This window comes from Ahaetulla prasina, chromosome 2, assembly GCF_028640845.1.
Source record: "Ahaetulla prasina isolate Xishuangbanna chromosome 2, ASM2864084v1, whole genome shotgun sequence".
In the NCBI taxonomy this organism is placed as follows: Eukaryota; Metazoa; Chordata; class Lepidosauria; order Squamata; family Colubridae; genus Ahaetulla; species Ahaetulla prasina.
The window spans coordinates 52,281,196-52,303,079 of record NC_080540.1 but is presented as its reverse complement, the minus strand read 5'-3'; the positions used below and the strand labels follow the sequence as shown (position 1 = coordinate 52,303,079).

Sequence of the window (21,884 nt, the reverse complement as noted above, 5' to 3'; positions counted from 1 at the left end):
ATTTCCAGTGTTGGAGCATTCACAACTTCTGCAGGCAAGTCGTTCCACTTATTAATTGTTCTAACTGTCAGGAAATTTCTCCTTAGTTCTAAATTGCTTCTTTCTTTGATCAGTTTCCACCCATTGCTTCTTGTTCTACCCTCAGGTGCTTTGGAGAACAGCCTGACTCCCTCTTCTTTGTGGCAACCCCTGAGATATTGGAACACTGCTATCATGTCTCCTGTAGTCTTTCTTTTTATTAAACTAGACATACCCAGTTCCTGCAACCGTTCTTCATATGTTTTAGCCTCCAGTCCCCTAATCATCTTTGTTGCTCTTCTCTGCACTCTTTCTAGAGTCTCAACATCTTTTTTACATCGTGGCGACCAAAACTGGATGCAATATTCCAAGTGTGGCCTTACCAAGGCATTATAAAGTAGCACTAACACTTCACGTGATCTTGATTCTATCCCTATGTTTATGCAGCCCAGAACTGTGTTGGCTTTTTTAGCAGCTGTTGCACACTGCTGGCTCATATCTAATTGATTATCCACTAGGACTCCAAGATCCCTCTCACAGGTACTACTATTGAGCAAGGTACCACATATACGGTACCGGTGCATTTTGTTTTTTTTGCCTAAATCTAGAACCTTACTTTTTTCACTGTTGAATTTCATTTTGTTAGATAGCGCCCAATGTTCAAGTCTGTCAAGATCTTTCTGTAACTTGAGCCTATCTTCTGGAATGTTGGCTATTCCTGCCAGCTTGGTGTCATCTGCAAATTTGATGAGTTCCCCATCTATCCCCTCGTCCAAGTCATTGATGAAGATGTTGAAGAGTACTGGGCCTAAAACAGAGCCACTGCATACTTCCCTCCATGTGGATGTAGTTCCGTTGAGGACTACACGTTGAGTGCGGTTGGTCAGCCAGTTACAAATCCATCTGGTGGTGGTGCTGTCTAACCCACATTTTTCTACTTTATCTAGTAGTAGGTTATGGTATACTTTATCAAATGCTTTACTGAAGTCCAAGTAAATTATATCGACAGCATTCCTCTGGTCTACTAATTTTGTCATTTTGTCAAAGAATGCGATAAGATTAGTCTGGCATGATCTGTTTTTGACAAACCCATGTTGGCTTTTGGTTATTACTTTGTTTGCTTCTAGGTGTTCGGTGATTCGTTGCTTGATTATCTTTTCCAGAATCTTCCCCGGTATTGAGGTCAGGCTGATAGGTCTGTAGTTTTCTGGATCTGTTTTTTTTTCCTTTGGTGATCTGCACATGCACAGAAGCTTCTGTGCATGTGTAGAAGCATGCGCACTCGCTTTGCTCATGCATGAGTATACTCCCGTTGCGAACCTGTAGTAAAAGTAAGTAGAACCCACCCCTGAGTACAGGTGGCATTTATCATTCATAAGACGTACTACCTAGTTAGTTAATAAGTTACTGTTATATAATACCAAATACTAAAAATAAGCTGATGTCAAAAGAAGATCAAAAATGGATTATTTGTATAATGGTATATTAAGGGTATTTTATTTCCCTGACAAATTTATTTCCAATCCAGACTGGGGGATGGAAGATGGGTTGATATGCATTGCTTATCCTCCTGCCAAATAGCCACTTTTGACAATTTCTGCCCAAACATGAGCTCATTGTCTGCCCCTTTGACCGAGTTGTACCTCTAAATCAATTGCACATTTCAGATAATTGGAAAAAGCTCTAGGAATTGTCTTTCATTTCACATGTTGACACTTAGGATGATGTCATCCTGACCTCACTTCATTCTGTCCTACTATATACAAGCCAGACAACATTTAAGATACAGAGTAGTAAGAAGAAACAGCTCTCCCTCTTGGGGCTTCCTTTGTATCCGTGCCAGATCAAAGGGGGTAGAGTTCATTGAACATAGTTTATCTGCTGGCATTGTAAAATAAATAGATTCACTCAGAGCATCCAAATCATTTGTCTGTAATAAAATAGAAACAACCAGTGGATTCTATAAAATATATCTTTGTTGGCTAGTTTGTACAAAGAAGAGGCAATGAAGTAATTTATCATTGTTTCAATTTATATCTGCCTGCTCTTCTTGTATGGTGGTAAATGGGTGAAGAATACTATATTTTTGTAGCATTTTTCTTGTTTGCACAGAAGTTCAAAAACCATGCAAAGTTTCAATGTCATTTTAGAATTTTAGAATTTCTTTCAAATTCCTTTCTGGTAGCATTTTTGAGCCTTATTTCCTGTTGTATACCAGAAGTTTATTTTTGGTTTTCCATTATACTTATTGCTGTCACTTTGTAGTTTTTCTGGTTAGCCATGTGTTCCTGAATTAAAGGGGACCTTCTCTAAATGTGAAGAGAATTCTTTTGTGATATCTTTCTTTGGATTAACTGAACTGTTGGAAGCTAGAGAAGTTATAGGCATCCATAAGGGGTATCCATGTGGGTGGGGAAGCTGTTGTCAAGAAGACAAATGATAAACCATAGAACTGGTACACCACAGAATGCAAGTACAAAAGAGTAATACCTTATAGCTTTGACAGCATGTTTCAACATTGTGACAGCATTGGATACCCATGAGAGAGGATCCACTGAATCCATACAAATTTAACTGAGATCCTATCCTCCAAGAATAAGAATTCCTTAACAGTTACTATGTTCTGTTTTATGGCATGCATCTTTCCAGCGTTTGACGGAAGGAATATCGAGCTGGAGAAAGGAATTTATTATATTTTTGGAGTACAAGATGCACCTTTCCTCCCCAAAAAACAGGGTGAAAATCTGGCTGCGTCTTATACTCCGAATGTAGTCCCACCCAGCTTCTCAAATGGTGGTTTCAGAGGGTGGAAAAAAGCATTAGAAATGAAGCTTCAGAAAAGAAGCCCCCAAACAGCTTCAGAAAAGAAGCTCCCAAACAGAGCTTCAGAGGCTTTTTTTTTTCTGAAGCTCTGTTTTGGAGGCTTTCAGAGGCAGAAAAAAACATATTTTCTGAAATGGAGTTTCAGAAGTTTCAGAGGCAGGGAAAAAAAGCAAAAAAAAAAAAAAAAAAGCAAGGCACAGAGCTCACAACCAAGAAACCTGCTAAAATTCACCTCTGGGAATAGCTGATTGGGGGTATTCCGGGAGGTTGATCCACCTGCCACCTTCTTATTTTCCTCCCCAAAAACTAAGGTGCATCTTATACTTCAAAAAATACGGTAGTTAAATAAGACTGCTTTTTTTTCACAAGTATCCTCTGTTTTGATGAGAAAGAACTTTTATAATTGGAAACAGTACAGGCATGCCAGTGTTTTTAATGATGTTTCATAGTTGACTTTTTTTAAAAAAGTTTTTGTTTGACTTTACTAATTGCTAGAAACCTTGGGATTATTTATTGGCAGACAGAGGAGCTCTTAAATTCTCAGCTACCTGTCCATGACAATTCAAGAATAAACATAAAAGTAGAAAAAAACAACCCAATAATGATAATAGCACAATATCTCTATATTAGATTGCACTGAAGAGAAAAACATAACAAATGTACCTTGAAGTATTAAACCATTACAGATAGGGCTGTCTCTGAATGCTATTGATGTTCTCCAGAATATGTTGATCAGATAGGGGTTCCTATAATACTGTCCCCATATTTCTTTTCTTGAGTAACTCACCAGGAATTCAAGAATGCATGAAGTAGAAATGACTCATTCCAACTATTGCTGAGTGTAAAACATACAATATCTGTCTGGCAGAGGCCATTCACCCTGTTTGAAAATTTCCAATGGGGGGAATCAAGGTTGCTATATGCAATCTATTCCACTACTAAATAGGTCTTTCTGCTTAGGAAATTTCTCTTAACATTATCCTGAAGCTTTCTTTCAACCAACTGGCTGTTTGCCTGCTCTTGGGGTCTCAACTGAGAAGAGTTTGGTTTCTCTTGCACCTTATTGCAGTCGCCAGGATATTTGTAGATTGCTGTATTTTTTTTTCTCCTTAGTTTTCTCATTTGGAAAAAGAAAAAAGAAAAAAACAGTCCCAGCACCTTCACGTGTTTCCCATTGTTCTTGGTTTCCATACCACTTATTATCCTAGTTGTTCATCTCCTCCAAACCCACCCTATTTTCTCCATATTCCTTTTGAAGTTTGGTGCTCAGAACTGAACACAGTTTTCTAAATACAATCTAGCCAATCCTGATTAAAAGAGGACTATGATATGTTCCTGACACAATGCCTCTGCAATGGAAACCAAGACTGTACCAATCATTTTAACAATTGAACATCACCTTGTGGCGGGTTTGGCCACGTTTTCAAAAGTTTTCTTACTCAGAATTTTCCTTGTGCTAATTTATATGAGCTTAACAAAAAGAAGATCTGATTCATTATTTCAGCTGAGATACCTATTTGCATATGTTTATGATACTGGAAGAATGGTGGTACATAGTTTGTAGGATCTAGACTTTACTCTTATAGGGCATATAAACAACATCTAGCAATGTAATGTAGTTTATAAATTCTTATTTTAACATTCCTGAGATTTTACACTATTAATTTAAAACTGCCCCTAAATGAACATTCAGACTAATAAAACTAAATCCATAATAATATCCATATCCTTTGGATATTATTTTTTATCTAGAGAGTTTACTTGTCATAATTGTATATGTATAGATTTTGTTTGCCAGTAATGCCAAGTTGCATATAACTTGTTTATTTTCTGTTTATCTAGAAATAAATTCCACAGTCTCTTGAAGCAGTACTTAAACTCATTTGAATAGACTTTGTAGGGTGATTTACTTATTTGACCTATGAATATAGTACAGCTTCATTTTGAGCTCCAAAGCAATAAGATTGTTCTTCTTCTTGTTAGAGAATCTCGTAGAGATGTACATCAAAGTGGATGTCAGGATAATATAAGTGAAGCTATAACAGCAACACACAGTATGCAGCAAAACAGACACTCCATTAAATTTTTACTGATATCCTTTTTAAAAGAGGAAAAGATAGACGCTCTTAAAGCTAGAAATTTTCACCTTAAATAATATAGGCAATCACCATCAGAGAAAGGAGTGGTCTAAGGGAAAAAGAATGGTCTAAGTAAATACATTTTAGGCATCTTAAGTGTGTAGCTTCTCAAATGAGCTTGTCAAAAACAGAGTACCTTTGGAGTTGATGTTTTAGTCTTGTAAAATGCAATACAGTCATACTAGGGGTGAATGGATTTTAAAAATTCCAGTTCAAACTCCTGGCCTATCTTTCCTTTCTTACAGAATATTTATCATTCAGTTTAAAATCAGCACAACCATTGTTTGTTTTTTTTAAATCCAATGCTTTGCCAATGATCTTTTTTTTTTAACCACTGTGTAAAATGGTGTTTAGCATTCTTCCCAAAGGCTTACATAAAATGAAGCTCTGCTTTGTTTGATCAATGTTTAGGGAAAAATGCAACTGGCTGGATTTATACAACTTTGATACATTATATGCCAACACACACACACACACACACACACATACACGCTGTATTTTTGATAGAATGATCTGTCCCCAAGGCTTACACTTGACATCTCCCAACCATGCAGCCATTATCAATGAAATGAAACTAAGTTCATCTGTCTTTCTGCTGTTTGTCTTTTTCTTCTCTTCCAGCATTATAGAATTATCAAGGGAGTTTGAGATACATCATCATTGGAGCCTGGTCATTTATGCCTCAAGTAAGAACTCTGGATTGATTTGGATCCATTTGTTTCCTATATGGTGGTACAATGGTTAGAATGCAGTACTGCAGGCTACTTCTGCTGACTGCCAGCTGCCTGCAATTTGGGAGTTCAAATCTCACCAGGCTCATGGTTGACTCAGCCTTCCATCCTTCCGAGGTGGGTAAAATGAGGACCCAGATTGTTGGGGGCAATATGCTCACTCTGTAAACTGCTTAGAGAGAGCTGTAAAGCACTGTGAAGTGGTATATAAGTCTAAGTGCTATTGCCATATCTTAACAAAGTGGGAATTTAAAAAGTTCTTCTCCATCTGGAACAGAATTTGGTTTTGTAAAAAAAAGAATAACAATAAGAAGATGGTTTAAGCCTGAACCACACAGAATATAAGCATTCGGTAACGTTTTTCATGTTTCTTCATTGCTCTTCTTTATTTCCTTTTAATTTGTCATTTGCAGATTAAAGTTTGTAATTAAATGTGGGCATGAATCACATTTTCTGTCAAAACAATAATTTAAACTGCAGTTTACAATCAGAAGCATTTCAACATCTATCAAAGGGTCAAAATAGAAGAAAACCTTAAGGAAGATGAAACATATAAGACCATTTACACCTGGTACTGAGTTTTAAGTTGTCCTGATTAAAATAAAAAAACAAAGAAACAAGCAACATTGCACTCTTTCATTCAATTGGTCAAAAAACAACTCCATAAAAATTTCCTTAAAATAGAATTCCATGAAAATTGAAATTCTGTGATTTTTTTCTGAATGGAAGGTAATATTCTTAGACATATTTAATGTTTTTGAAACCCAAAGATAAACTCCCAAGAAAACGTATTCTGTTATGTTTCCTAGTCATGATCCTCCTATCACTCTTAAAGCTAGTGAGAAATAGTTAGATAATTTTGAAACATCTATGTTTTTATCTATCAGTCCAATGTGACTGGTGGTTAATTGTTAAAGCTGATTTCAAGCCCGCTAGTAGAATTCTTTCAGTGGCTTGTCAGATTCACACAGAACAGTATACAGTAGGATATTCAAGTGTTTGAAATCCTGTATTATTTTTGGCTTTACACTTTGGCTTGTTGTGAAAGAAACACTCCAAAATTTCTGCTTCATGACAAATACCTGATAGGAAAGGTGCTTGGTTTACTGCTTGAGACACAAGGAGCAGCAGGACTGATCAGAGTGATTAATGATAGGTAAATTGGAATTCTTCAACCTTTTATCATTTTATCATTTGGTATGAAAGGATCCTATGTCTATGCCATGAAATAGAAAATTAATGATTGGTGAATACAAATAAATGTCCTGAAATATATCAGGATTAATCCTGGATAGTTTTCTTTTTTTTTTCTTGTCCTAGTTCAAAAATTTACCAGTATTCCTGTAATCTGTCTACTAAAACTGTCTGACCAATAGCACTCAATGTGTAGTCCTCAATGGAACTACATCCACATGGAGGGAAGTATGCAGCGGAGTACCCCAAGGCTCTGTTTTAGGCCCAGTACTCTTCAACATCTTCATCAATGACTTGGACAAGGAGATAGATGGGGAACTCATCAAATTTGCAGATGACACCAAGCTGGCAGGAATAGCCAACACTCCAGAAGATAGGCTCAAGTTACAGAAGGATCTTGACAGACTTGAACATTGGGCGCTATCTAACAAAATGAAATTCAACAGTGAAAAAAGTAAGGTTCTACATTTAGACAAAAAACAAATAAAATGCACAGGTACTGCATATGTGGTACCTTGCTCAATAGTAGTACCTGTGAGAGGGATCTTGGACTCCTAGTGGATAACCATTTAGATATGAGCCAGCAGTGTGCAGCAGCTGCTAAAAAAGCCAACACAGTTCTGGGTTGCATAAACAGAGGGATAGACTCAAGATCACGTGAAGTGCTAATGCCATTTTATAATGCCTTGGTAAGGCCATACTTGGATTACTGCATTCTGTTTTGGTCGCCACGATGTAAAAAAGATGTTGAGACTCTAGAAAGAGTGCAGAGAAGAGCAACAAAGATCATTAGGGGACTGGAGGCTAAAACATATGAAGAACGGTTGCAGGAACTGGGTATGTCTAGTTTAATAAAAAGAAAGACTACAGGAGACATGATAGCAGTGTTCCAATATCTCAGGAGCTGCCACAAAGAAGAGGGAATCGGGCTGTTCTCCAAAGCACCTGAGGGTAGAACAAGAAGCAATGGAAACTGGTCAAGGAAAGAAGCAACTTAGAACTAAGGAGAAATTGCCTGACAGTTAGAACAATTAATAAGTGGAACGACTTGCCTGCAGAAGTTGTGAATGCTCCAACACTGGAAATTTTTAAGAAAATTTTGGATAATCATCTGTCTGAGATGGTGTAGGGTTTCCTGCCTGGGCAGGGGGTTGGACTAGAAGGCCTCCAAGGTCCCTTCTAACTCTGTTATTATTATTATTATTAAAAACACAGTTCATATTCTAAAGCTTCCAAAATACAAGTACAGTTCCAAAGCTCTGTTTGTACTCTGTGACTCTCCTATTTTCCACTGGATTAATTTTTAATGTGACATAAAGGGAAAATGATTGAACACATGTGGAGTAATTATAGCATTATCCATAATTAATTTAATTTAATAATTTATTTTAATTGTTGTCCTCACTCTACCCATCTTTTGGAGAGTGGCTCTTCCAGGGCATGCAAAAAACAAACAAACCAACAAACTTTTTATTTCTTCTTTTCACCACTTGTCTCAAAATGTCAACTTCTAATATTTATGAATTCTCCAAAATCAAGTGTAATGGAATGTGGGAGTGGCCTTGGGGAAAGTGGTGAAGAGATGCTGCCTAGGAAATTATCAAACAAGAGAGGCAGAAATCCCCAGTGGCTTCACAGTCAGAACAAAAAATAAATAAATAAAAAAAATGGTAAGAACATTCCAGCAGGAAGTTTTGTATTTTCAGGCTTTTCAAGATTCTGTTAATGTAGTTTTATAATAATGTTGATTTACCTCATCTAATCTTGTTTCCCATATGGTTTGTCTGCAAGTGCTGACATCAATCTTGCCTCCTACTCTCTTCTAAAAAGAAGAATTTCAAGAACAGCCTTCCCATTCTCAAGGAACCCCACTAACCACTGAGCATCTGGCAGCTATACTGTTACAGCACCAACAGCAAGTAGATGTGCAGATGACCAACTTACAGAATGCCATGAAACAACTAACACAGCAATTGGGACAGAATTTGTTTTACCCCATGGCCTCAGAACAGATAGCAGCTCAACCGATGCACTTACCTTCCCATGAAAGCTTTCTAGAGAAGTTTAGAGGGAGTCAAGTTCAATTCCCTCAATTCCATTTGTCACTTGGTATGAAAATTTTATGGAAAAAGGTGGAATTTGCCACTGATTGTACCAAAATGACCTTTGTACTGAGCCTCTGGAAGAAAGTGGCAATACTATTCATTGAGGTGAATGATTCAGTGCTAGACAACTATCAAGGTTACATGAGTAAACTTAAAGGATTTTGGGGATCCTATACAGAGCTAGTTGACAGATTTGGAAGCTCAACCAGAGACAAGGAAGAGTAATGACATTTTAAGTTGTTTGTTGGAGGTATAAAGTAGAATGATTTAGTCCTAAATGATCAGTTTAGAGAATGGCTGGCCAATGACTTGAGAGACAATTTGGTGAGACAAGGCACCCAAATACCCTGGAAGTGCTCTATCAATGTTGTGTAATCAATGTTGTGTAATGTCAACGCCTGACTGGAGAGATCGAAGCAAGGAAGAAGTGGGAAGGAAGAAAGGAACTTACAGCCTATCATGTCTCCCAATGACCTCTTTGGAATACAACATTGAAGAACCCATGCAAAACCCCCACCCTGTTAAAGACCTTGGAGTTTTCATATCAAATGATCTAAGTGCCAAAGCCCACTGCAACTACATCGCAACAAAGGCTTTAAGAGTTGTAAATCTAATCTTGCGTAGCTTCTTCTCCAGAAACACTACACTACTAACCAGAGCATATAAAACATTTGCTAGACCAATTCTTGAATACAGCTCACCTGTCTGGAACCCATACCACATTTCAGACATCAATACAATTGAACGTGTCCAGAAATATTTTACAAGAAGCGTTCTCTACTCCACTGAATACAACAAAATACCTTATGCCACCAGACTTGAAATCCTGGGTTTAGAAAACTTAGAACTCCGCCACCTTCGACATGATCTGAGTTTAACTCATAGAATCATCTAGTACAATGTCCTTCCTGTTGAAGACTACTTCAGCTTCAATTGCAACAATACACGAGCACACAATAGATTTAAGCTTAATGTTAACCGCTCCAATCTTGATTGCAGAAAATATGACTTCAGTAACAGAGTTGTTAATACTTGGAATACACTACCTGACTCTTGGCAGTTCGAATCTCACCAGCTCAAGGTCGACTCAGTCTTTCATCTTTCCAATGTGGGTAAAATTAGGACCCAGATTGTTGGGGGCAATAGGCTGACTCTGTAAACCACTTAGAAAGGGGTGTAAAGTATTGTGAAGCAGTATATAAGTCTAAGTGCTATTGCTATCTGGTAATATAGCCAGATCATGCCCAGTAAAAACATCAATGATAGTCACAATAATAAGATATAAATGATGCAAAACAGTGGAGCATGAAACGAACAAAAGTGCAGTTCAGCTCTGAGGAGGGCGGGTTCCACCATTTGAGGCATCTCAGCACAGCCAAGTATATTTAATTACCCCAGTTATTGATACCAAATTCCAGGCAGAAGGCAGAATTTTCTGTTCATCCCATAGATTCTGGAGCAATTACTAATTTCATAGATTCAGAAACAGTAGAGGAGCTAAAGTGGTTTACTCAAGCCATATAATACCAACTGATTTAAAAGTATAAGAGACATAGTGGTTAGTGTGCAGTACTGCAGGCTACTTCTGCTGATCACCGGCTGCCAGCAGTTTGGCAGTTCTATTCTCATTGGCTCAAGGTTGACTCAGCCTTCCATCCTTCTGAGGTGGGTAAATTGAGGACCCAGATTTTTGAGGCCAATATGCTGACTCTGTAACTATTTAGAAAGGGCTATAAAGCACTATGAAGTGGTATATAAGTCTAAGTGCTATTGCTATTGCTATTGACAGGCAGTCACAAAAGACAGGACAGTTCCTTCACATAGCTCCTCAAAGATCACACGGAGTGCTTATCACTTTATGTAACTGCCTTCTTACAAGTACTCATAATCTTGGGAATAGAGTAACTTCAGCTTACTCAGTTACAAGATGGAAACACTTTCATTTTCCTTACCTACATTCCAACAGTATCACTTGCTAGCAGTGAAAGATGACTCTCCCCCATCCCAATTCCATTGCAGAACAAGGGAAGATCAGCACCACCAGAAAAGTATGCACACTTTGCAGATGTGTTTGGGAGAAAGAGATAGCTGTTTCTCTCTCACACACACACCCTCAACTGGGGGTGTGATTGCATTATCAATTTGAATGCAGGAACCCAAATCCCAGCGAAGAAACAGTACCCCTGCATATATGGGAGTTAGCAATCCTTGGAGAATGTCTAGATACCAACCTCGCAAGAGATTTGTCATCTCTTTCAATTCACTAGCATTGTGCAAACTAATACATCAGGTGAGGTGATAGAAGTAGTCCTACTCCATAAACAGGGATCCTGATCGCATGACCACTGTTTAGCACTGTTGCAACTTTCAACAATTGCCGAATAAGTGGTCATAACCCCAAGACCACTGATAGTGCACATATTTAGGGTATGTATTTTTAAAAGTAGTAGTTGTTGTTTACTAAATAATAATAAAAATATTGCTGATCTCACTGTCTGCTAGAATCTAGACCCATGATGGCGAACCTATGGCAAGTGTGCCACAGGTGGCACATGTAGCCATATCAGTGGGCATGCGAGCTCAACTCTGATGCACATGCGTGTGCTGGCCAGCTGATTTTCGGGCCTTCTGGGCCCACCAGAAGTAGGGATACAGACTGTTTCCTGCCTCAGGAGGGCCTGGGGGTTGATTTTTTCTCTCACACCTGGCTCCAGAGCCCCTCTAGGAGTCTCTGGAGGCTGGGGACAGCAAAAAATGTCACTTCCTGTCCAACCAGAAGCTGGGAAATGGGCCTTTTTTGGCTTCCGGAGGGCCTCTGGGGGGATGGGGAACACTGTTTTCGCCCTCCCCAAACTCATAGAGAGGCTCTGGAGCCACATGAGAGAGAAAAACGGGCGTACTGGGCCATTGCGTGCCAGGAGCGGGGGGAGCAAGGGGGAGCAGGGGGTCACATAGCATGCACAGGGGCGGGGCACACGTGACTCCCACCCCACTCTCCCCTCTGGCACGCGATGGCAAAAAGGGTAGCCATCACTGATCTAGACTATATTATTATTATTTAGCAATCATGAAGACATCTAGAAAGAATCTAGCTTTAATTGGTTTTTTTTTTTTTGCTTTCCTTCATGTAGCTACTTTTATTCTGCTTTTCCAATTTGAAGTAATCTCAAGCCATCCCACTAGTTATTTTATACAAATACAGCAATTACCTTAACTTTACAGGATGATCACTCTTTTAGATATTCTGCCAGTTTCTGTGATCCTAAAATCGTCCAGATTTCAGAACAATTAATTTTTTGTTTGTTTTCTACATTGAAATGATCGTGCCCTTGACAGAACAATCTTGCAGAAAAAAATCTGCATATTTAGACTGCATTTTTCTTTTTACCTCCAGGAAGTGCTGCTGAATTAAACATTATAGTAATTGAGTACTCATACACTTTAAGTACCCATCTGGCATTTTTAGTATAGAGTAAAGTCTTAAAGCCCTCACTCCCTTTATGCAATGAAGATGAATCTGATTTCTCCTTTCCCATCTCATGCTTCGACTGCATCATTTTTACTGTCCCTTTCATTTTGTCTGATCCTAACTAAGTTTTAAGGAAGCAAAAAATTACAACCCAGTATTACCTGGCTGATCTCAACAGGCTAAGAAGAATTGCATTAATTATTGTATGTTGCCATTAATTAGGTTGGCATCTAAGATTAATACTTGACATGGCAGATCCCAGTTCCACAAATTAGGCTAATGGGAAAAGGTATTGGTCCTGTTGTAAAGAAAGCTATGTGGCCAGCAAAAGAATTCTAAATATTATCAAATAATTGATAACACTTTCCAACCTGATATCCACCAGGTATGGAGTTTTCTGAGCTAAGAGAGATTCAATTGTGATATTGCTTGCTGTAAAGAAACAAGTCATGGCCACCAGCCAAGGTACTTACTAACAGAAGACTAGACAAATGAATAGAGGAAAAGGTTACTCATAACTATTCATTGAACACCTTTACCGCATCTTCACTATGGAAAACAAAAAAGTGTAGATTTGCTGAAACAGGAGAATATTTGTAGCTCAGAGTTGAAATGATGAGTGCTTGACGCTGTCTAAGCTTGGTTGTTTTGTTGTAGACATTTCGGTACCAAAACTAGGTAACGTCATTAGTGCTGGTAGGGGTTTGCTCTCATTTTAATTCGCTCTCGACTTATCTAACCCATCATTCATTTATTGTAAAGATCTGTGCCTTCAAAGCAATTTCTGTTAAAAAAAAAAAGAACAACCTAAGGCAGTAAGTTTCTTAGCCCACAACTCCCAGAGAGTCAGAGACCCTCTGAAGCTTGGCGGAAATTATTGATTTGGTTGAAAATATTCAAATACATGCTTGGAGAAAAGGCTTGTTGGTTTCATTTATTCATTATATTTAAAATATCTATGTAGCTGCCTATATTCTATCAAACTCTGGGCAGCTCCCAACCAGCTCAGCTCAATTAAAGATGCACCTTTAACGAACTGAAATCTCAGTGAATTGAAACAAATTTAACGTATAAGGTCTTAGTTTCATCCTCCATGGTATACAATTGAAAGGTCAGAAACGGCCTTTAAACAAGAGAAATTGATCGCCTGTTTTGTAGGATCAGTACCACAATTACAATAAGAAGCAAAAAGGACGCTTCAGTTTCAGGATAAGAAGATGAACCATTAGTTCCTAGTCCTATAGCTATAAAGAGTCCACTATCCATAAGATAATTGTATAAATAAGTCTTTCAAAGTATGCCCCCTTTTCTTGAGCAAAAAAACAAACAAACACCCTTTGAAAAATATCAAGTATCACAAGATAAAGAGAACAAATATATTTTAGTTAATTATTCTTCCTGTTCTTGCACATTATATTATTCTTTGTTTCATTTTTATTTTTTAACTTAATTTTTCACTTTTTAATTCTTTTTTTCCACTTTCTCTTCTCACTTTTCAGTCTAAATGTGTTTCCTTATAACAGATACACAGACATTCCCATGCAAGTCAGGTAATTTTTTTAAAAAAACAGTCTGAGAATGAAATTACCAGTGCATTTACGATCCGTGTCTTCCTTTTTTGACCCACTAATTGTTAACTTGCAGTTGAAGTTTTCTTCCCAATATTCTGCAAACCATACATTTCTTCTGTTGTTTTCCAATGTGCGGGATGTAAAATAGGTATCAAATCCTAAAAGGACAGAGAGAACAAAAGTCGCTTTTTAATAAAAAGAAGTAGAATACAAGAATAATATTGTAAGTCTGCAAGTATGAACAAGGCACAAATAGAAACTGAGCATTAGTAATTAGCAAGGAAGACAGAAAGGGAGGCATCCACCAAATGAACTCTTTAATACCTCACATTATCTATATACTAATGTTGAGATTAATAGGATCATCCTGGGAGAGGATTTACTTTGATGGGAGAGAAAGGAAATTTTCTGTACTACCCATGTTTTCCCAAAAATGAGACTGTGTCTTATATTTTTTGCCACCAAAAAAGGCACCAGGTCTTATTTTCGGGGAGTGAGGGATATCGTCCACTGACTCACCTCACTTGTGCGCATTGCCCCTGGCCTCCTTTTTGCTGTCATAGGCCTTCAGGAACTTCTACAGCTGGCAAGGCTTTCCTGAAGGCCTCTGCAGCCGATAACAGAGCTCCAGATCGATTCAGAGCTCTGTTATCAGCTACAGAGGCCTTCAGGAAAGCTTGCCAGCTGCAGAAGAAATGGGCCTGCAAGACAGGTATTGGGGTGTGTGAGGCCTGGCTGCAACTGTCCAAAGATAAGTAGTAGGGCAGCTCCAACCCCCCCCATCCCCACCCTAGCTTAATTTTTACCCATGCACCTGGAGTGGAGGGGATCTTAACTAGGGCTTATTTTGGGGGTAGGATTTATATTGGGCACACATATAAAAAATCAAGCTAGGACTTATTTTCAGGGTAGGTCGTATTTTCGGGAAAACACATTATATCCATACAGTAATTCTATAAACAGTACTTCCGACATGTGCCTTTCCTTAAAACAACAAGGCTGAACGTTATAATAAAATAGTTATGTGCACTGAGGGTACTGAGCTGGCTCACTCTAATTCATAAAATTTTTAAATCTATATTAATTGATTCATAAATTCAGCTATATTTGGCCTCTTGTGTTTTGCTACAATTCTTCCCACTAAAACATAACACAAATGTTGTAATGTTGCTTCTGTATATAGCTCAGTTTATGCATATGGGACAAAACTATATTAATGAAAAACGTATGAGTCATTCCACCGAAAGCCATTTTGTTCCTGTAATGTTAAGGCATAAACAGAATGAAATAACTATTTTTTTTAAAAAAAAATCACAATTTTAGCAAATTACCTTTAATTGCCAACTCACAAGTCAGCATTACAGATTTTAAAAGTCTAAGACTATATCACCCAAATCACTGATTTTCACCAGTTTTTTCTGCAGGATTCAATTTGGTTCAGTCACCAGGACCAGAGCAGTGGTGGGTTTCAAAATTTTTTACTACTAGTTTTGTGGATGTGGCTTGGTGGGCGTGGTATGCTTGGTGGGCATGATGGAGGAAAAGGAAACTTTAAAATCTCCATTCCCACCCCACTCCAGGGGATGGTTACTGCAAAATTCCCAATTCCTCCTGATCAGCTGGGACTTGAGAGGCAGAGAATAGATGGGAGCAAGCCTAGTCAGAATTTTTACAACCGGTTCTCTGAACTACTCAAAAATTTCCCTACCCGTTCTCCAGAACTGTTCAGAACCTGCTGAAACTCACCTTTGGAACAGAGGTTTAGTCTTTCAAGCTTTTGGACTCATGCTGGAGCCCATTCTGAGGGAATTTCTCTCTACTGGAATGTGTCCACTTTTTATTCTCTTGGCATTGCTTTATGAGTAGATGATATATGTGCTGACCTGGTAAATCATACGGTTTGTATCTGCTGTTTGGTTTACAGAAGAGGAGCAGAAGCAGCTTCAGAGCAATGCAGAGAACCATTGCAATAAATCAATGGACACAGCAGCTAAATCCTAGCCTTACATTCTGAATGCTGACCTTTGTACCCGAGGCATATAAAGCTCACAGGAGAAGAAGGATTGGGGGGCGGAGGGAGTGGCAGAGGGATGGGAGTGTCAAATTGCAACTTTCAGTTTGGGCAATGAGGCGCTGACAGCTATTAATGGGACTTCATGCAGCATGAAAGAGCAATGACTAGCTGTGATAACTGAGCTGTCAGCACAACTCATGCATTACAGGATTATAAATCTTTCGCAAAGCTCGGTGGTATCAGGTATCTGTATGACTGAGCTCTAAATGGAATTCTGCTTTTGTTTTATCTCACTCTGTCTCTGACTGCGTGCAGCACCTACACATGTGCTTGTGTTCCTTACTTCTCACATTAACAAAATGACAGTATGCACCTGCTTGATTATGCCGCTTGGAGAAGTGCACTTGGATCAGACAGCACTGACTACGTAAGTTCATCAATGTTTTGGGGAAGTCATTGGTACAAAAAACCAAATCCTAAATAATGAATAGAAAAAATGATTGGGATCAGTAAAATGAGGGTCCAGATTGTTGGGAACAATATGCTGACTTGTAAACTGCATAGAAAATGCTGTAAGGCGCTATAGCGGTAGCACTTAGACTTATATACTGCTTCATAGTGCAGTTTCCAAAGTCAGCATATTGTCCCCAACAATCTGGCTCCTCATTTTACCCACCTTGGAAGGATGGAAGGCTGAGTCAACCTTGAGCCTGGTGAGATTGAACTGTAGAATTGCAGCTAGCAGTCAGCTGAAGTAGCCTGCAGTACTGTATTCTAAGCACTGCACCACCTCGGCTATGAAGCTGTACAAAATTCCTTGTGTGTCCAATCACACTTGGCCAATAAAAAAAATTCTATTCTATTCTATTCTATTCTATTATGTGACCACAGTTTTTGTTTTCTTTAGGAAAGATTGTACTGTTCAGGTAGAAATAGAAAAAGGAAACTACCTTTTTAATTTCAAGGGGTAGTCTTGACCTGGAATATAAACTATTTTAAGCTTCATTGTGTATTTTGATGATTCAATCCTAAAAACAGTATTTACAAAAAGGCAAATTAATTGGTAAAGAGGAAGTGATCAGGTCCACTGAAACTACATTGGGTGTCAGCTATGCATATTTTGATGTCCAGAACTCATTATGCCAATCTTACTAGAAATCAGGCACGCATAAGGAGGCAATGGTTAAATCCTGTATAATTTTCCTCTCTTTTCTCTCTCTTCTCAGACAGAGAAGTAAGAAGCCATGTCAAGGAATAAAAAGAGACAAGGAGAACATAGAATGGGAGGAACAGAAGAACACAGCTATACAAATGAAAATGTACTCCTTTTGGGATTCAGCCAAATAGTAACATTTTCTTCTACATGCCAATCCTTCCCTTCAAATTAAAAAAAACAACAACAACCCACATGATAGTTGTAACAGCCAAAAGGTTTATCCTGTCTACCTCCAAAGGGAAATTAAATACATTTTTTTAAAAAAAATGTTCTTGTCTCTCTAGTCTTTAAAATCATGATTCAATAACTTTTGAGATCAATTGCCAAATGCCTCCTTGTTGTTCCAAAAATATTGAAACTAAGCAAGAAGGTTTTCACAACAATGCATTTATACTTGGATTAGAATGACTAGTTAGAACCATGATAAATGTTTACTTCAGTTTCCACCACTGTTACATAAAAAGCATTGTAATCAGTTTAATATTTGCTTAATTAGCCAAACCAGCAATAATGTTAACTGTCAAAAGCTTCTTTTTATTGACAATATAAATACCCTACTTATTCTCATTCATGAAATATTGACTTTGTTTTGCATTTAATATTTTCTTCTTGAGCCACACATGAAATATCTTTTGAATTAAAGTCATGTAAGCCATTTTACGTTCGTTATTATAAAAGAAAAGAAAAAGAAAGTTTCTTTCAGGTCATGAAAACTGAGATTTAGATTGGTTATTCCGTACAGGTAATCTTCAATTTAGAACAATTCATTTAGTGACTGTTCAAAGTTATGACAACGCTTGGAAAAAAGTGATTTATAACCTTTTTTCACAGTTAGAACCTTTGCAGTATCCCCATGATCATGTGACCAAAATTCATGTGCTTGACAATATTTATGACAGTTACTGTGTCCCAAGATCATGTGATTCCCTTTTGCGACCTTCTGACAAGCAAAGTCAATGAGGAAGCCAGATTCACTTAACTACTGGGTTACTAACTTATCAACTACAGTGATTCACTTAACAACTGAGGCAAAGAAGGTCATAAAATGGGGGGAAACGTACTTTAAAATGTTTCACTTAAAAACAGAAATTTTGTTCTCAATTTTGGTCGTAAAGTGAGGAGTACCGTATTCCAAAAGGTGTTCTAAATTTTGGGCCACAAACATATAATACATGTCATGTAAAAGGCCACCAATGAGTATACAAAATGAATTCATAGTGATATGTTTCTGGTTTGTTTTATTTCAAGTGTAGGTAAACTAGTGTTAATATGTCTAATTACATATGGACAACTTTCTGTCTACCATAATCTTTCTGTTTCAACATGTATGTTTCCCCATTAAACGTGGTAGGAACTGGGAATATTTGAAGAATCTGATCCTTTCAAGTACTAGTACAAGCTGTTTTGAAACATATCTGCTCAACCAAAGCATAAATCAGAATGGATTTTGTAATTCTAAAAATGTTTTTCTGCCCAAAACCATACTAAAATGCATTTGATTTCAATATGAATTTTAATATGGATTATATAACTCTCATATTATATGCAAGCAGCGTTTATTCCTTTAAAACTATTATAAACTGCCTTCTGGGAAACTTAAACTTTTAGTCATAAAATAGTTATACTAAAACAAACGTTTTACTTCAAATGTTATGAAAGAGGGTGATGACAAATTATTATTTTTAGTCAGGGTTACCTTAGAGAATAGATATGTAACACACTGATGATATAATCTTTCTGGACCTTTCATGACTCAACTTTCTTATATCGACAATATCACAAAATATAATTTATAGTATTTGCAATATGTATATATGGAAAGACATTAACTATATTTCTTTCCAAAGTGTATTGCCGTGTATTGTAAATGCAGTTGCCAAAATTGTCTTGAAACCAAAATTAAATTTTAGATAGACAAGGTAAGATCTTACAGTATGTCTTAAAGAACCTGTAAATTCCTAATGTAAATCTAATGTCCAAATCATTTTAAACATTATTGGAAGAGTCCAATAAACACATTTAATATTTACAGATGTGTTTTAAAATCATAAGAAGTTATATGTTACATTTTTGTAACACCTAGAGCCACAGATTCTCAAAATTGGATATTCCAGTTCTTGATTCCACTATTCAGATATATGACTAATTTTTATTTTATGTTTAATTTCTTATAAAATTTGATTGTTGATTTCTTTTTCAAACAATGCATCTTAAAATTAGATGTACCTCATGAGCTATTGAAAATAACTCATTGAAGAAAACATTGAGAGAAATAGGCTGGATATGCCATCAAAGAGAGAAATGAAAAATATTGCTTAAGTCCGAAACAAAAAGGACATATGTATGAAAAAAAATCAGACAGACACCTTCATAGTTCATATTAATATAAGGCAGGGAAGGAAGTAAAACAGAGTCAGGTTTTCAATATTCCATTACTATTGCTAATATTAATAAGCATAACTTCAGCCTTTGCATGAAGATGATTTCTTGATTTGGCCTACATAAAGAGGTTCATAACAGCTTCTAAATCACCTGGACCATACTGTTCACTTAGTATATATATATTTATTTATTGTTAAATGAATTCTCCAAGTATCCCATTTTTTTTAAAAAAAAACCTTCACTTATTATTTTCAATTTCAGTTATTCTACATTGTCAATTATTCATGTGATTTGGAATAAAACCTAACCTCTTCTCTATTAATGACAGACTGTTCCTAGCATTCTCTAAGGCTGAAAGTGAAAAACCCTGTTTAATATACCTGACCCCAAAACCTCCTAACATTTCACAAGAGTTATATACATTACTTTCCAAGTAGTAAGAACAAAATGTTAATTAAGTCTTGCTGCAAAATAATACCTATGTTAAATCAAAGGCCAGTGGTACAACTGAAAATCTATATCATGAAGTAATCTCAATTTAGCCAAGAACAGTTGAGGGTTTTTAGTCTGCTGTAATTCACTTCAATATATTAAAGTAACTAATAGGGATTAAGATTGGAATCCCTCTTACAATACACATTAATCTTGATGTAATATTCATTTTAATAGCATTAATCTTGCCCCAGAGACTTAATTGAAATGTTAACCATTGAGCTATGTTTACTGAAATTGCATCTACTTATTTAGGCACTTAATAAAACTTATTGTGATAAATTTTGAGGAAGGTTTGAGACAGACCTAAGTATTTTATAGAATCTGTACAATTTTTTTCCAAGTTTTAAACATTTTATTAGGTTATAAGATACTCTAAGATACAAAATACAAAAGCAAATAGGAAAGCAGTGAGGGGAAAGGGGGAAAAGTGAGCAAAGGTTGGGAAAAAGAAAAACAAAACAAAACAAGAACATTGATTTCTGACTCCCTCTGTTGCAGTAAAATAAGGCATTAACATCAAGAGTCTGTACCAATTTTAATCCTGTAGTTAAGCAGCAATCTACAGATATAGTGGCTCTCAGAAGCAACAAGTTAAACGTCTTCTAATTAATGGTATAACCAGAGCATAAACCACAATATGTTTTGGTATGATATTGTATCACTCCTGTGGAAAAATATAGAGATAACCTTGAAGAAGAAATGCAATAACTTTCTAAATTAATTTAATTTAGCTAAATTAAATGTTAATTTACCCCAGGAATAAAAAGGGGATGAGAAAGAAACTCAGTATAATCCAACCTTGATTCTGCTTGGATAATAAGGGGCAGGGGAAAATTCTCACAGATTTCAAGATTCTATTATCCACTAACAATAATAGTAGTACTTCCAGTCAATGGTGGTATTCAGCCGGTTCTATCCAGTTTGGGTGCACTGGTAGTGGCAGCTGCAGGAGGCTCCACTCACCTGCCCAGAATCATCACATCCTGTTTTTAGTGTTCTGCGCATGTACGAAAAGTTCATGCGCATGCTCACATTTGCAAACTGGTAGCGAAGGTAAGTGAATACCACCCCTGCTTCCAGTAGTATTTCCAGTAGTACTTATGCATTCTATGACCTAGCCAAATTCAAAGACAATTCAGGAATCTAGAACAGTCATTTGATAGGATTATATGACTGATACAAGAAGGGGAAAGAATTCAGATATAATAGCATAGCTAAGGGCTAACTGGAAGAGATAAACTAAGTTAAGGTAAACTAGTATAATGAGGCCAACCAGTTGCCAAATTATGATCTTGAACATTTGCCCATCGTTACTAAAGGAGAACATCAGGAATTGCTATGAAATAGTGAACTTCATAGCAGCACCGAAATCAAAGAAGTTGGTATGGATGAATATTAAAGTAGAATGCCCAAACATCAAGAAACAGGAACTATCAAACTGTATGTCAGCACAAATGTTGGAAATTAATTAATTAATTAATTAATTAATTAATTCATTCATTCATTCATTAGATTTATATTGCCGCCTATTCGCCTATGGCAACTCAAGGCAGCTTACAGAATATAAAAAAAACACATTTAAAAACAATAAAACTCATAAACAATCAAATAAATTAATGTAATAAATTGTCAAAAAAAAAAGGGAAGACAAAACCAAGAAAAATAAAGAACTCGGGAAGGAAATTAAAAAAGAGTTATACATCACTGTTAGAAGAGAAAAAAGCTTTA

At 36.9% G+C, this 21,884-nt stretch overlaps 1 protein-coding gene across 1 annotated transcript in view; it reads right to left on the bottom strand.

Moving 5' to 3' along the window:
• GRM7 (glutamate metabotropic receptor 7) overlaps positions 1-21,884 on the bottom strand; it is a 539,227-nt gene that overhangs the window by 138,816 nt on the left and 378,527 nt on the right. Inside the window, exon 5 of the mRNA XM_058171493.1 lies at positions 14,067-14,207. Coding sequence (XP_058027476.1) covers positions 14,067-14,207 — 141 coding nt within the window. The remainder of the gene's footprint in view (positions 1-14,066; positions 14,208-21,884) is intronic.